Raw genomic sequence first — 15,518 nt, 5'->3', positions numbered from 1 at the left:
AAGGTAGTACGCATAGTACGCATCCTCAGGCACTGTTTTCTTCAGCTTGGAGACTAATACAGACTTACAGCAATTAATTATCATATTTAGCCATAAAATCTGCATGATCCACTGAACTCACAGTAGTTACGGTCCAATTCATTGTTAACATCACAGATTACAACCAAGTAAAGAAAAACACACAGACTCTCAAGTGCTTATACCTTTATGCATTGGATGATCTCACTCCTCTGAAATGGCTACGACTAATGGTTAGAAAGAGACCTCAAATGCTTACTGCTTAATTCTTTCACCTTCTTGTATAAGACATTGTCTTCCGCTGATTCTTAAATAGCACTCTCTACTTCTAACACTTCTCTAACAAGTAACAAAGGAAAGAAATTAAAGAGATTACAAAAACTGTGTCAGCAAACACTAACAGACGTATGACCGCTAGACTACCACTACATTTCAGGATCACCATCACCATAGTCTCTTTCCTATTAAAAATACAAGTTTTTTTTGGAACAGGAGTTCAACTCACTGTAAAGTACTTATCAAAAACAACCACAGCTAATTTAGACAGTTTGTAACATTGTAAAATTGTGCTTTAAGAAAACATAATTGAAATACAAATATGGATAAAAACAAAAACAAGACAGTTAATTACTGACCTTAAGTAAGGGCCCTTACAGCCCCCAGACCCCCCAAAAAAACCCAAAACAATTGTGTTTTGAAAGTAAACGAAATGTCATACTTTCTCTATTTTAACCAAGATCTACATCCTTAAGGAGGATCAAATACTGGAGAGTATTTCCACACTAAGAAATACCATCAACATTCCCTCTGCAAACTCTTATGTACTGGAAAAGAAAACTTGTCATTTCAGATAAATTTAACACTATTAATTGTTAGCAACTAGCAGCACACAAAGACAATTTAACTGTCACTGATTGCTTCTTGCTGCACTATTGTTTGTGTATTTTATTTATTTTTTTTACTAGATAAGCTCTTCAACAGAGCTTACTCTATTCAGCTTATATGTCAAATAATACATAAATCAAAACATTGGACACTTTTTAATACTAAAAAAATTGGCCATGTTCATTATACCTCCTCATTTGCTCTTTCTTCTGAATCCCTTACTTGTAACTACAGTGATGTCATGACAATGTACAAAAAATAAAAATTTCATCTCAAATGCTTTTCCAGAAATTCAAACTGCTTACAGTTTAGGGCTATCCCATATCTGATTGCTGAGTTATGAATTTTATTTTTAGACACACACAGGTATAGTCAGCTCCAAGACAGTCCTGCCGCAAACCAAAGCTGAGCCCATTTAGCCACTGCCTTATTTTCTTTTTAACTGTATCAACTAGTCTCAAAAAATGTATGAGCTTTTCATTGAACCATCCCTCAGTATTACGCTTATTATAGATACTGAGTAATAATTGTAAATTAACTTATCAAGTGTACGTTGCTTGAAAACTACAATGCAGAAAAAGACACATACGAGATAGAGAGAGAACTAGCCTAAGTATAGACTGCAGGACCAACTCAAAAACACAAGCATGATCTAAGGTAAGTTCTCAGAGTTTTGATAACACCTCTTCCTTCCATGAATATAATAAGAAGTCATTAAAAACTGCAAAACTATTCTCACTTACCATAGGCATTGTACATCTTGGGACCTAAGTCGGGACGGACAAAGTAGCTTGGCAGCCTAGAAGCCAAATTCAATCTGCCATCTCTCTTTGTATATTCAGGAAGAGGAAGATTTTCCATCAAGTCCTCAAACCTAGAGAGCAAAAAGAAAACAAAAGCATATTTTCCTCAGCTGTATGACCAACGTTTCTGTAGTGTGTACAGCACTCCTGTAGGCACTGATGTTAAGATTTACTTACCTTGTAGGCATCATATCTCTGAAGTCCTCCCCTGGAGGCCAATCCTTTAATTTTAGTACCATTGGCTGACCATCCTCTGACCTGAGCCGCTCTGCAAGAAAAAATAAGATTTACGCATGTTATATCTTTTCATCACAACCCACTACCTTCTTCAAGCTATACGTGTTTTGTATCAAGAACTCCTACACTGCACAGCAAAACCAGTCCTGATTTTCTGGGGGGTTCTCAAATATAATTGTAATATGATCAAATAACAGTTTAGCAATTAGACAGCTTATATTATTGTCTACTGCAAAGTCTCACAGATCTTGCACAACTGGTAAGTTTTTGTTTTTATTCAACTCTGAAAACAAGCATTCCCAAATTATTCTGCCTTACTACATTCAACGAAGTCTAAAGGAGTTTTATCCCTCATTTCAAGAAGAGAGGGTTTTCTATAAAAATTAAAATTATTGGCTAATTATCTGAGTAAGTCCTAACTTAGGTATAAAGTACAAACCACGATACATCATACTCTGAAAGCTAAATGGCAGATGGTACTAAAGAGGACAGCCTTCAGCTTCAACACCAACTGCTGTTCTGGCTATGAAAAATACCTGGAAGCGTGTACACACAGCAACTCAGAAGACTAAGCACAACAAGTAGAGAGAGACAGTTCACTCTTCTAACAGATTTGACAACTCTATAAGAAATCAAACGGAAAACAGGACAGACTGCAGCTTGCCACCTCTACATATCTTTTCCCCAGAAAATAACGTTCTTCTCCACTTTCTACCACAGCAATGACTGTCAGCCAAAAGGCAGCTAGCTTCATCCAGACTGTGGAACCTAACAGAGCTGCTGGGAGCACCAATGGAGAAAATACATAAAAGAAACCAGGACTTAGAAACCTGTGAATCACTTCTGCATTATAAATCAACAGCCTACAGAAGACAGCTCTACTTTGCAATGTAAAATAAAAAGATGTTATTTAAATTAAAAAGAATGAAGAACTGCAAGTACATAAAACAAAAGGATTGATGTAAAGAGAGCAAATGTTGATGAGCTAGGCATTTTAGAAATTCAAGTGAACTGAAAAGCTCAGGGACTTAAAGATGTTTCAGAACCTGTCATATTCAAGATTCCAAACTCATCACGGATTTTTTTTCCAAAAGCAGGAGAAGAAACTTACAGGAAGGCTACTCAGAAATGACAGAATGTAAAGCTACTTAGAAGAGAACATAAAAGACCTGATAAATTAAGGGACAAAAATCCAAAAAACTGACTGGCAAAGAAAGACAGGTCTAAGAATGATACAAACAATTAAAACTGCCAGAAGTCCACTTTGAACTCACAGATGTTAAAAATGAGCAGCACAAGATGAAAACCAACTTAAAGTATCCTAAAGCATAATTTAGGGACCATCTCAATATCACCTCCAAATCAAGAGGCTGCTCTCTAACTCTTCAGTAAATAAGTGACAGTCTGGTAAAAAAAAATCCACAAATTTGAGAAAACAAAAATTTATTTAAAGCAAATAAATCAGAACCATTATATAATCCCCAAACATTTTTCATATGACTTTGTGTGTGAAATCTTGGGACTAGTACAAAATAATACTTTAATTTAGAGATCGCACATGACTGAGAAAATCACTACATAAAATTCACTTTAAATACATTTGCAAAATTAATAAGGCTTTGCATCCTAGAATCAGAATGTTTCTCAAACAAAGAGAAATAAGGGCACTGCCTAAAAGGAATGCAATAGTTGATTTTGCTGAAAGGGGCGTATTTGGAGACAAATCACAAATAACATTTCTCAAGGATAACTTGACTCACAAATTCATTATTTTTACAAACGGCCCTTGCAAAAATGTGTTTGGGAAGTTCGCCAATTACAGTTAATACAGAAAAAGACCACACCATTATATCCTTCTAGACTGTTTATTTCTGAGTAAAAACAGACACAATATGAAAATTAACAGTACAAAATACAATACCAAGTACTTGGAACAATACAAATAGAAGTTAAAAGCTGGGATTTCTTTGACTAGACACAATTATTGAGGGGGAATATTGTTGGTTTAAAAATCTATCATCTTATTCAATATTGAACAAACATTCAATCCATTAAGTTGTCCACTAGTTCACCACTTTTCTTATGTGCACATAGCAATAAATACAGAATCCATTTTATAGACGCTTCCAAAAAAAAAAAACCCAGCAGCATTGCAATGAACTGTCACAATCCTAACATTTGCAAATGTAAAAGCATTCTGCTGGGGGTGTGTACAATCCAAAACAGCGCACCCTGCTTTTCAGAAGCTCTTTAATTTGACCAGCACAGGACAGATCAGTTTTATCCCCAGTAATTTTAACTGGTTAACTTGCACATCCACACTTGACAGAAGGGTTCTCAAAGCAGATCTCAAGCATTAGCAATGAGTTATCACATAAGGTATGCATACAGCATTGCTATACATTATTCATATAAAAATATCTTTGTACTTGCAACAGATCTGCTATAGAATTACTTCATAATTTCTAGTTTATTTACTGCAGGTTCCCTTCAGTTTTACATTAAATGCTAATGCTGGAAGGAGAGCAAGGGTAGCCAAATTACTTGAATCTTAATAGTAACAATGGATAATTAATTTCACTCAGGAAAGTTCAAAAAACAGTTTCCCCTTAAATGAATCACCTTCTGACACATCAGAACAACATGCTGAAGTTTTCTTCAGTAGCCTGGCTTTCATCTTCACCAACAGAATACTTTCTATGGTGCGCAACAATTAAAGAGAAATGGCTTCTTTGGATGATACTGCTAACTGTCAGGACTTTTTTTTAAAAAAAAAAATATCAAAAAAGGAGGAGTTGAAGGTAGGAGTATATACTGCTCAGTTAAACTAGAACTAATCAGCTGTAAGTATTACTTACTAGATATTATTTCAAAGCCATCCCAGAAGTCACGCACTTTCACGTCTGAAATTATGGCACAGTTCCTGCAGTTCACCAAATCTACATCTTGATCTCCAAATTCCAGGCTGAAAGCTTCTGGTTTCCAAAGCTCTGACTTCAACTTCTTATGGACACCAGATACCAGCACGGGCTGAGAATACAAAGATGCATGCTTACTCCATCATAACCAAGTTTCTTTACACATGCAGCCAAAATTTAAGAGGTAAGACTCCTGGCTACCTTTACACAAAAGACATGATAAATCTATTTCCATTCACTCCTGTTTTTTGTGCAACAAACATATATAGCCAGAATCAAAGAAAAAACTTAAGGCCATGTGCAGTTGTCTTATAAGTGATACTGCATTATGCAAGTGTACTGGGGTATGTAGTTTGCCAGCTACCAAAACCTTGACACACAAAGGCCCAGCTCTATGGATAAGTTCCAGTCAACTTCAGGACAGGCCCACTATGGACCCATTACTGATGCTGGTACCACTTCTGTGATAACATGTTTAAGAAAGCATACAAATCACTGCAGCAACTCTAAGACTTCGAAGGAAACAACCCTGCAGACATCAAGGTCAGTGAAGAAGGATGAGGTCCTTCAGGTGCTGGATCAGAGATTCCCCTGCGGCACATGGAAAGGACCATCTGTGATTGCAGGCTGTCCCCAAACAGCCCTTGGACACCCAACACCAGCACGGATCTCCATGCTGTACCTTGTGGAAAAGCCCATGACGGAGCAGGTGGATCTGACCTAAAGGAAGCTGCAGCCCACAGAGAGCCCAGGCAGCAGAAGGCTCCTGGTGGGAAACGCAACCCCATGGAGAGATCACGGGAGCAGACTTTCTGGCAGGACTTGGATACGTGGGGGACACACACTGGAGCAGCCTATTCCTTAAAGATTGCACCACATGGAAAGGACTACGGTGGAGAAATTTATGAAGATCTGCATTCTGTGGGAGGGACCACACACTGGAGCATGGGAGAAGTGTGAGGAGCATGGAACAGCACGGAAGTGTTATGAACTGATTGCAACCCCCATTTCCTATAGCTCCGCATCACTCAGTGAGGGAAAGGTGGGGTGGAGTTGAGAAAGGGAGAAAAGAAGGGAATGAAGGAGTGAAAGTGAGACTGGAAGTAGAAAGGGTGAGTACAGTTAATACGTGTTGTTTTTTTTCCCCCCCTTTCTCATCATTCTACTCTAATTGTCAATAAATTCATTTTGCACAGGTTACATCCATTTTTGTAAACAACTGATAAGCAATCTCCCTGTCTTCATCTTGACTCACAAGCTTCTCCATCTTCCTTTCTCCTCCTGTCCCATTGTAGGAGGAGTGAGAGCAGCTAGTTGGATTGCCGGACTCCCAAGTTCAATCCCTGTAGAACTGTGTGTCTCAGTATCCTCCTTTTTAAGGAAAAATGTAACTACCACTAGAAATTGCATTTGCATTAAAACATACACAACATTTTCACATTCCAGTATGTTTTTGTGTTTAACTACTTCCTTCATTTTTATATACAGTTATGGTTCATCGTTAATTCTTTAATACAAAACCAAGGAATGGAAAGTGACTATTTACATTAGACAGGTACACCAGGCAATCCTCCCCAACATTGGCTAACGACTTTTAAGTTTATGATAAAAGGTAGTCAGAGACTCAAGTCAACTTCTGTGATCTCAGGAGAGTTAAGACTTTGAGAGAAGGGGAAAAAAAACCACCTTCAGGTTTAGTCACTGCTACTTATGTTCAGATGACAACTCACATGTCTATATAAGCTTGAATCAGCTTCAAGCTGTGCCTTATATATTAGCAATGATTTAAAGATTGATCTGTTTTATTTGCATGAATAAAGAACTCTGTGCAATTCTGAGGAGAATATCCTACTATTATCAGAGATCTAGGCAAAGATAACTGGAGGAGGTAGAGAGAACTAATTTTCAAAATACATTGTTTAAAAAAAAAAACACTCCAGTAACTACTTCTGCTTCACCTGCATTTGTCTGCAAAGACCTACAAGATCCATCCTGTTCACATTACCTCACACTGCTTGTTTGTCAACCCAGTCAGCTAATTCCTTTGTGGATTGCTTGTCATCCTCTCCCTCCGTTGATGTTCCTAGTTTGTAGCTCTCCTAGTCAGGGTGGCCAGTCTACTGGCAAGGGTGTTTTTATCCCACCTAGAAGGATCTTATCTATTCCAAGCAATCACTGATGCTCAAAAACGTTCCCACAACAACAAAACCCCAAAACTCTGATGCTAAAACCTGATGCATAAACAACAGTTGACATGGAGGATCAGTCTCTCTCTTTGAGACCTCTGGCCTCACTCACAAGACTGAGAAAACTAACTGCCCCCTTGTGCCTTTGACCACTACTTCCAGAGCAATATAATCAGTCTTGATACTGTCCATCCAAGTCTCCTCCCCAGCTGAATTGTATGCACCAATACAGAAGAGCAGTAGGTGGTAAACGTCCAAGGGCCAGATAAGATTGGGCAGTCTTTCCACCGTGTTACAAACAAGCCTCTGACAAGCAGCAAACCTCTTTAAGACGACAGAGGAGATGCACTGATCCCAAGGGTAACTACATTCTCTCACCTCAATAGACATTTAAACTTTAAGTAGTAACAGAAAAGGCTTTAATCATATTCTACAACAAAAAGAATAAAGAAAAAAAGGATCATGGATGAGGAAAAAAAAATACACTAAAAAAAAAATCACAGTACCTTTAACAGGATGCGTAGACACTCCTGCCAAGTGGACATTAAGCTGACAGATACACTATTCTTCTTGAGGCCAGGTAAGTAATATATATTGTTCCCTGCTGTATTCACTTGACCACTTGAGTGTTAACAATATCAAAAATGTACTACAAATGTACAAACCTAGCAGAACCCTTTCAGCTACTAAGCAGAGAATTTCCTATGAAAGAAAGAGAATGTTCTCCCTCTAGTGAATAACACAGCTAGAGTTGCAAGACAAAAACAAACAAAAAAACAGTAGACTTGTTTCCCAGACATCTGCCCTCAGAAAGCAGGAAGAAAACGAATGAAAACCTCCTACACCACCTACACTTTAAGCATCTCAAAAAAAATGAGAAAGCCTAGCATGAAAAGTCAAAAAAAAAAAAAAAACAGGCTTCTCTCAGATAAAAACCATGTAATGGTATCCCTAAACAAGCAATAACATGTACAAGATAGCAAAATGCTCTTGAAGAACAGCTTCACAGAAATTATTCTACAGCCTCTCAGCAAAATCTGTGTTAACACAAAATTTAACTTAATTATCACCATTTTTAAGACAAAAATAGCTGACAAATGCTGCTCCTCTTGAATGACACTGAAAGGGCACTATCCGTTATCCACATGTGAAGAGAAAATAACTTCCTCTGATACCAGTTTGGAATGCTTCTGTGACTAAGATTGTCAAATGGCTCACATCAAACATCTAGGGTGCATGCATGGAGCCAAGGGGTAGTCAAGAATTCTACTTATTAACTTCCTTCAATCCACAGAAGGAGGAAGGTGAAGGTGATTTTTCAGGGGTAAAAATCATGTTGACTTCAAAGGTGCAGATGTACTGCACATGGGAATTCAGTTGATAGAGAACTGTGATACAGTAGAGTATGCTGAGAGAAACTCTGCTTGAACAAATTCTGTTTACAATGTCCTTGCCAAGACAGCAGCACCTAGGTCACCAGCTTCCTCCAGTGCTGGAACAAAAGAGTTCCAAGTAAGCTTGCTGTCTGCACCTCAGCAGTAAACACATGTGAGTACAACATCACTGGAGAACCCTTGAATAAGGAAGGAATTCAACTCATTTATTGCTACACCTTCTGAATGATAAAATCATGCAAAAAAAAAAAAACATTCCTACCATACCCTGGGAAAAAGCCTAAAAATAGGTTTACTAAGAATACATAAATATGACTTGGTCAGAGCTTCAGAATCAACACTGACTTGGAAGGTGACACACACTGCAAACTACACATCTGTCAGAAATGTCAGTAATCCCATCTCTAGATTGCATAAGTCTTAAGATTCATTAAGTATCTCATGGCCACACACCGCATCTCGCGCTTAGTGATTAGTTAGTCTCATCTGCAGAGGTACTGATGAGCAAGTCTTTTTTCAAATTACTCACAACCCTCCTCCAACTAAGAATATTATTTGCTGACAAAGATGACTGAAAAAAATATGAGTATTCTGACCAGAAATTTACGAGCTCTTAGCCAAAACAGATGACTGACACCACAGTGGTATGAAAGACTGACATCTTCAAAATTCAGAAAAGAGATCAGGTTCAAAAAAAGATGAGATCCCTGTACACTCCAAAAAGAACGAGGAGGATAAGAAAACTGCTTCAGTTTGAGGGAAAGCTGTCAATACCAGCTGTAGGCTACGTTTCTAGACAGACAAGGGAAGTACAGTGGCCTTAAGCATCTACTAGAGAGCTGTCTATGGGAGTCAGCAACAGGAACAGCAGATACATAGTTGGCAGTGCTACATCTCTGCAGATTTCATGGGCATCTGATAGCTGTGCTTATGTCCAAAAGATGCAAAGAATGTCAAGTTCCATGGGACATGCTGAAGTTAACTGAAAAGCACTCTTCCACTGGCAGGAGTAGATCCTGAGCTACAAAGCAGCCCAGTGTACTCTGCCATTACAGTTCAGTGGTGTGCATGGCTTGTGAACAATCCAAAATAAGGCAGAATAGTGCTAAGAACGTTAGTACAATAACAACAGTACAGCTGACAGCAAGGACTTCTCTGTAATACAAGATGAAGGACATATCTGCCTAGTACCTATGGTCTTAATTCTGAGTAGTCAGTGAAGGTAACAGTAGCAGAGGTAGCTGCAGAACCCAAATGCTAAGAACATACGTTGAACACTGATGGACATCAGATTCTGTCATATTTATTGGTACAATTCCTCTGCAGCAGCAGATGCTCATCCATTTCTTAATCCTTAGCTTGTCAGATTAAGACAATCTTAATGGCTCCAGAAAAGTCAAAGAGCTTTAGCGCTACAGACTGAGATCTGAAGAGATGGCTATACTGGGAGCAGGTCTAAGGTCCTGTTCTTTTGATTGCAGATCTAACTCATCAAGGACCACTAAGACAATCCAATAGAGAGCTCAACACGTGAGATGAGTCCAAAACAACACTTGGGTTCATATAAGTTGCAGGCTCAAGATAAGATACTGCCAACAACACCCACCAGAATTTTAGCAGAAGTAACTTTATGGAACCCTGGTATTCTTGTACGTGCTGCCGCTGGAAGGAATGGACCTTTCCCTGAGGCTAAAAAGCTTCAAGTATGAGGTAGATGCTAGGATGCAAGCAGGAATCTTACTGGATTCACTAACAGGATATGGCAGAGCAGGTATAGCACAAATCACACTACAAGCACATGCATTTGAGTCAGTACAGCATGGAGTGGACAGGACCACTGCATCCCATTTACATTGCTACAGTTGAAATCTTTGCTCATAATATGCACCTAAGAGCAATGGGCCAAAGTTTGAATGGACACAATAAACAAGGTACAGGTCAAACTGTCAGAACACTCTCAAGCAATAATGGATTGGCTAGTTGTAATCACCCACCTGGCCTTGTTTCCAGCACTCCCTGAAGATCTTCCAGTTATTTTTGTTGCTAGGATCATGAAGGCAAAGGAGTCTACCATCACATAGCCAAGAGTGGGAAGTGTGCGGATCCAGCACATTCAAGCCCATTACCATTTCCTTCACATCTCTTTGTGTGTCAGCTAAATTACTAGCACGTTTTGCAGCATCAGATGTCTTCTTATTTTCCACCACAGACGCAATGATATGGTCTAAGAAGTTAGGCAGGCTGGCTTTACCTTTGGCCCCCTAGAAGACGTAAAACCAGAGGTAAGTTTAGTCTTGCAACAGCATACACAGCTGCTCTCACTCAGCTTTTAGTCATGAATACTTTGCTACCAAAAAAAAATGCAGAAGTAATCACATCAGCACAGAGACAGGCATGTATCCAGTAAGAACAAAACCAGATATGTTTTATTATGGTAAAATCTTAATACAAGCTGCTCTAGGCTACCTAGAAAAAATATTAGAGAAAACAGACAACAGAAAACTTCAGCAGATCTAGTCTCTGCTAGTTGAACGGTATGGATAGATCATTCTGTTCATACTCACAAGATTTTGCCTTTTTGGGGGTATGGTCTTGCAGTGTTTTCAAAAATGCAGAATTTAAGTGAGCTTTTGTAGGCAAGTAGATCATCAATTAAAGGCTATACTTAACTCATTTTCTTGGTCTCTCAGAAGGAACAGCTTCTCCACAGCAATAGCAAACCAAATCACAAACTAACAATGAGCATCAAAATGATCTACAACTTTCTGGGATGGTGGACTTGGCTAAATACTGCATTTGTTTCAATATTTGAGAATAAGATACTATTAAAAAAAATTAAATGAAAACTGTTAGATCAAACTACTTACCGTAGAAGCTGCAGAAAAAACTGGAGGAAAGGGGATTCCTGCATCTAATGGAACCTGAGGAAGCTTTCCTGGCCCTGTGTGTAGAAGATCTCTGAGGCTGGAGCCCTCAGCTTTGTTGCTAGATGTCACTGGGCCCAACAACAGGCTATTAAACAGCTTTGGGGTTAGTGGGGAAACCTTTGTACTGGAGTTGAAGGAATCCAATCCAAAGGGTGAGTGGGATTCTTTATTAAGCACTGACCTCAGCAATCCTGATTCTGTAAGAAAAATAATGACACTGAGAAAAAAAAATGAAAGGCAAAGTTCAAATGATCACAAAGTCCTCCAAGATAAGTTACTCTTGCATCAAATATGATACTGACGGAATACTGTGGTAAATCATCATTCCAACAGTGAATAGTCACCTCAGAGAGAATCACAAAAACATCATGATTTCAGACACATTTTACTCTAAGCACACTGTTAAGGTTTTGAGCAGCACAGTAGATTATGTGATCTGAAAGTAATGTTCAATAAGCCACAACTTTATAATCTGCTTAATTATAAAAAGATTGCCTTGGCCTTCTGAATTAATTTTTCAATATAAATTATTTCAAACGTTAACTGCTAAGCAGTGCAAAACTAGTCAGAAATTCAAGAACATTTAATACTGACATATGAAGTAGTTTTTGCTAGACATGTGGACAAGAATAAATTGTTAGTTGTGCTATCTATGACAACTGGAAGATGTATATTGTAGACAACTATTTTCAGACTGGTAATTATACTGTTAATCTACTGAATATTAAAAGAAGTTCTAAGCTTTCATTTGCCTCTTCAGGTAGGCTCTAATTGCTCGATACTTAGGAAATGCACTCTTTAAGACTGTTCACTGAACAGATTTGTTTACTTCAATAATTAATAAATTGACAAACCTGCATCTGAAATTAATCACCATCATTTTAAATCAAGATACCAGCTGGTTATTACTTAGAAAATAAATACACTGGCAATTAGATAAGCTGGGAGTCATAAGACAGTATTTTTATCTTCAGCTATATCATTATCATCCTAGTTCTCCACATTCCTAAGCCAGTAAGAAAACAAACAAACAACTTCAGGTTTTTTTGAAGAAAAACATTTTCTTCTTTCAATACGAAATGAAGAAACACTTTTTTTATATTAAGACTAAGCGCTCTCACAAAGAATAGTAAACAAGCAGCACATTTACATTTATTTTTTATTTCTACCCCCAGAAAGCATGTGTTCTGCTCACCTTTTGTTTCTTCTTTTGCTTTTTGTGTTGCTAAATCTGCAAGCCAGTGCAAGGCAGATGATGGGGCTGTATCTGAGCAAAGTGGTCTGTTGGTCTTTGTTTCAGCAGTGTTACTGATTGGTGATGTCTCTGTTTTTGCCAGCTCTTCTATCCTACTATCATTTGCTTCAGATTTTGGAACACTGTCCATTTCTAACTGCCCCACTCCTGCTGTTCCTGCTCCAGTGGAAAAGGTGCTCTCATTTCCAGAGACTGATGCACTGGGATTAACAGATGGAAGCTAAAACAGAAACATAAGCATCTGCGAAAAGCTGAATAAAGGGAAGAATTCACCTTGAAAACATCTTATTTATTCAGTGCACTGGGCTTTGGTTGGTTGGTGGTTTCAAGTGAACAGCAATGTTCCTTTGTGCTTATGTAGTAGCAGAGTACAGAAGCTTGTTCTCTGAGCATATTAGACCTTGTGCTGTAGCCTCCATTTTTATCATTTACTACCTAGCAAGTTTTTTCTTTTTTTTTTTTTCTTTTTAAACACAAGATCAGACTTAGAATTTTTTTTTCCCCAGGAGGCTATGGGTTTTTTTGAGTGTGTGTGTGAGTAGTAACAAAACTCCTCTAGCTTCAGCATAATTTTCAGGAACTGTAACAAAATAAATGCACATGCTGCAAGCTACTTGCACTAGTTTGTTCTAATTTATGAATGGCTTTTTACTCAGACTTCTACTTAAAAGTATTAGCCCAAATATCCATTTGGTAAATAACAGTTGCAGCATACAGTTCTGAAAAGTTTCCTGGAAGATTTTTTGCTGAGCCAAAACACTTGTAACACATACTGAGAAAAAGTTCATATTTCACAAGAGATAAGCCTAAATGATTTAACATTACTAGATCTTAAAAACGTTACGCTAAACAAAGTGATTTCAGTCCAAAACAACATACCTGTGACATTCCATTAGTGACAGCTGGTCTCAATACCGACTTATTCTGTCGATTAATACATGGGCAATTGGCTTTTATACCCCATTTGCCTCGTGCTGCATGAACCATGTCTCCAATATTGTAAAGAGCTGGAATAACATTTAAGTCTTTAAAATCACACATAAAGAAATCTAAAAACATGGCCTTGACTATCAAGTTTAATGCCTTCTGTTTCTTTCTGAGTTATTACTGATAAGTATCTTTAAAACCACATGTTATAACACAACACTCATCTCTGAACAGTGCAGAAAATCGTGCTAACTAGCTTCTAGGACCAGTTACGTGAAGAGTCAACACTGACTGTTTACTTTCCCACACCATCCCCCAGAAGAAAAAGATCTTCCTTGAAAAATAATCAAGAATAGTCTTGAAAAATATCAGTTAATTATTGATGAAACTGAAAATAGCTGAGCATGAGTAGTCAAAGTTATAACCAGAAAGTATCACTTGAAATTCACATCATCATCTTACTTGTGCTACCATTCCTTCAACACTTCTGTCTAAAGAAAATGGAAGCCTCCTCTGCATAAAAGCTAGACAAGGCAACAGCTAGAAAACAATGTAATTTTTTTTTTCCACTTGTTCGCTCAGAACTGAGACAAAATTGCTCCTTTCAGCCTTCAAGCATTACCTGTACCAGGAATGATCTGTGTTGGCATAAGGTTTTCTGGTTCATGAGACTGACCCTTTGCACATTTCAGCCACGAGAAGACTTCCTCATCACCAATCTCCTCTGTCTCTGGAATAAAGAAAAAAAAACAACCCAAATTTATTTAAATAAATACATTAAGAGATTAGAACTGGAGCTACAGCAAGTTCTATTCCCCCAGGTTATAAAACTACCCAATTCATTTTCGCTTTATCTCTAGCAGTACCTTATTTTCTATCACCTAAAAATGTTCCTTGCCTCAATTTTTGAAGATCATATTACTGTTCACATACTGCTTTCCTAAGTTAGATGATAATTCTAATTTTTCTGGTAACCATCTCACAAAGTTTTTCACAAAGAATACCTGCAGATCAGTTTGAAAGCAAAAAAAAAACCTAAGGCTTTCTGTGACTACATCTATTTAATAAAGCTAAAAAGATACACATGAATAGACTGAAAAGTAGCCTGATAAATTTAGATTTCTTCAGATTTTAAACTAGGCTGAGTCCATAAATGCAGAAGAATTCTTTCAACTATTTCCATTACATCCTGGTTAAGAACATCTTGAAGAACACTATGCTCTTTTCAGGTGTATTCTGGCAGTAATTTCATAGGTTACATTATGTAAAAATAGGGAAAGTTTCATCTATTTTTAAAACATGTTACTTCTATAATTAATTCAGTTCTCTCTGGCAACTTATTACTCTAAGTAGACAGCGGTACTCATGTTTACTAACATCCTACGTTTTGCATATCTGCTTCTTAGAACAATGTAACCATCATTAGTAGACCTACATTTATTAAGATGGTCCACTGTCAACATACACTCTACCAAAGCTGTCCCAATGCAAATACACACAAAAGCACCAGATAATCACTTTTGTAAACAGGAAAAAAAGGAAAAAAAAATCTAGTACTCACCACTACGTGGACGATTCTTCCTCAGCCGATAACAGTCCAGACAGACCCCAAACCCGCACTTGCGACAAACCCAATGAATATTGAATAGAGTTGTCTCACATACATCACACATCTCCCGCACACCGCGTACTGCTCGCTTCCACGCCACTTTCTCTACAAACAGAAGGAACATTAGGAGTTACTGCTTTGACAATCTGTATTTCTACCATCTAATGAGAATATCACAACACTGATAAACAATTCACAGACGCATGACTTGAGGGCAGAGCATAAAGACACACACTTTTTTTAAAAATATCCAGAGACATCTTTTGAGTTGGTCATCTCTTGACATGACTAACATCACCATCTCTGAGTTGTAAGGCCAAGCCCCAGAACACATGCTATATGGAAACTAGGCATTTCAG

The 15,518-nt window shown here is 37.9% G+C and overlaps 1 protein-coding gene across 2 annotated transcripts in view; it reads right to left on the bottom strand.

Moving 5' to 3' along the window:
* KDM3B (lysine demethylase 3B) overlaps positions 1-15,518 on the bottom strand; it is a 45,908-nt gene that overhangs the window by 5,303 nt on the left and 25,087 nt on the right. Inside the window, exons 11-19 of one of the 2 annotated variants that reach the window (XM_015294040.4) lie at positions 15,112-15,264; positions 14,173-14,280; positions 13,503-13,630; positions 12,564-12,843; positions 11,309-11,565; positions 10,436-10,702; positions 4,802-4,973; positions 1,884-1,974; positions 1,647-1,777 (exon numbers count right to left, since the gene is read on the bottom strand). In XM_015294040.4, coding sequence (XP_015149526.2) covers positions 1,647-1,777; positions 1,884-1,974; positions 4,802-4,973; positions 10,436-10,702; positions 11,309-11,565; positions 12,564-12,843; positions 13,503-13,630; positions 14,173-14,280; positions 15,112-15,264 — 1,587 coding nt within the window. Of the gene's footprint in view, positions 1-1,646; positions 1,778-1,883; positions 1,975-4,801; positions 4,974-10,435; positions 10,703-11,308; positions 11,566-12,563; positions 12,844-13,502; positions 13,631-14,172; positions 14,281-15,111; positions 15,265-15,518 lie in introns of those variants that run through there. The other variant, XR_003077543.3, reaches the window with a different exon arrangement.

This window comes from Gallus gallus, chromosome 13 (assembly GCF_016699485.2).
Source record: "Gallus gallus isolate bGalGal1 chromosome 13, bGalGal1.mat.broiler.GRCg7b, whole genome shotgun sequence".
Classification (NCBI taxonomy): Eukaryota; Metazoa; Chordata; class Aves; order Galliformes; family Phasianidae; genus Gallus; species Gallus gallus.
Note: the sequence above shows the minus strand (reverse complement) of the source record. Positions and strands in the feature narration are given on the sequence as shown.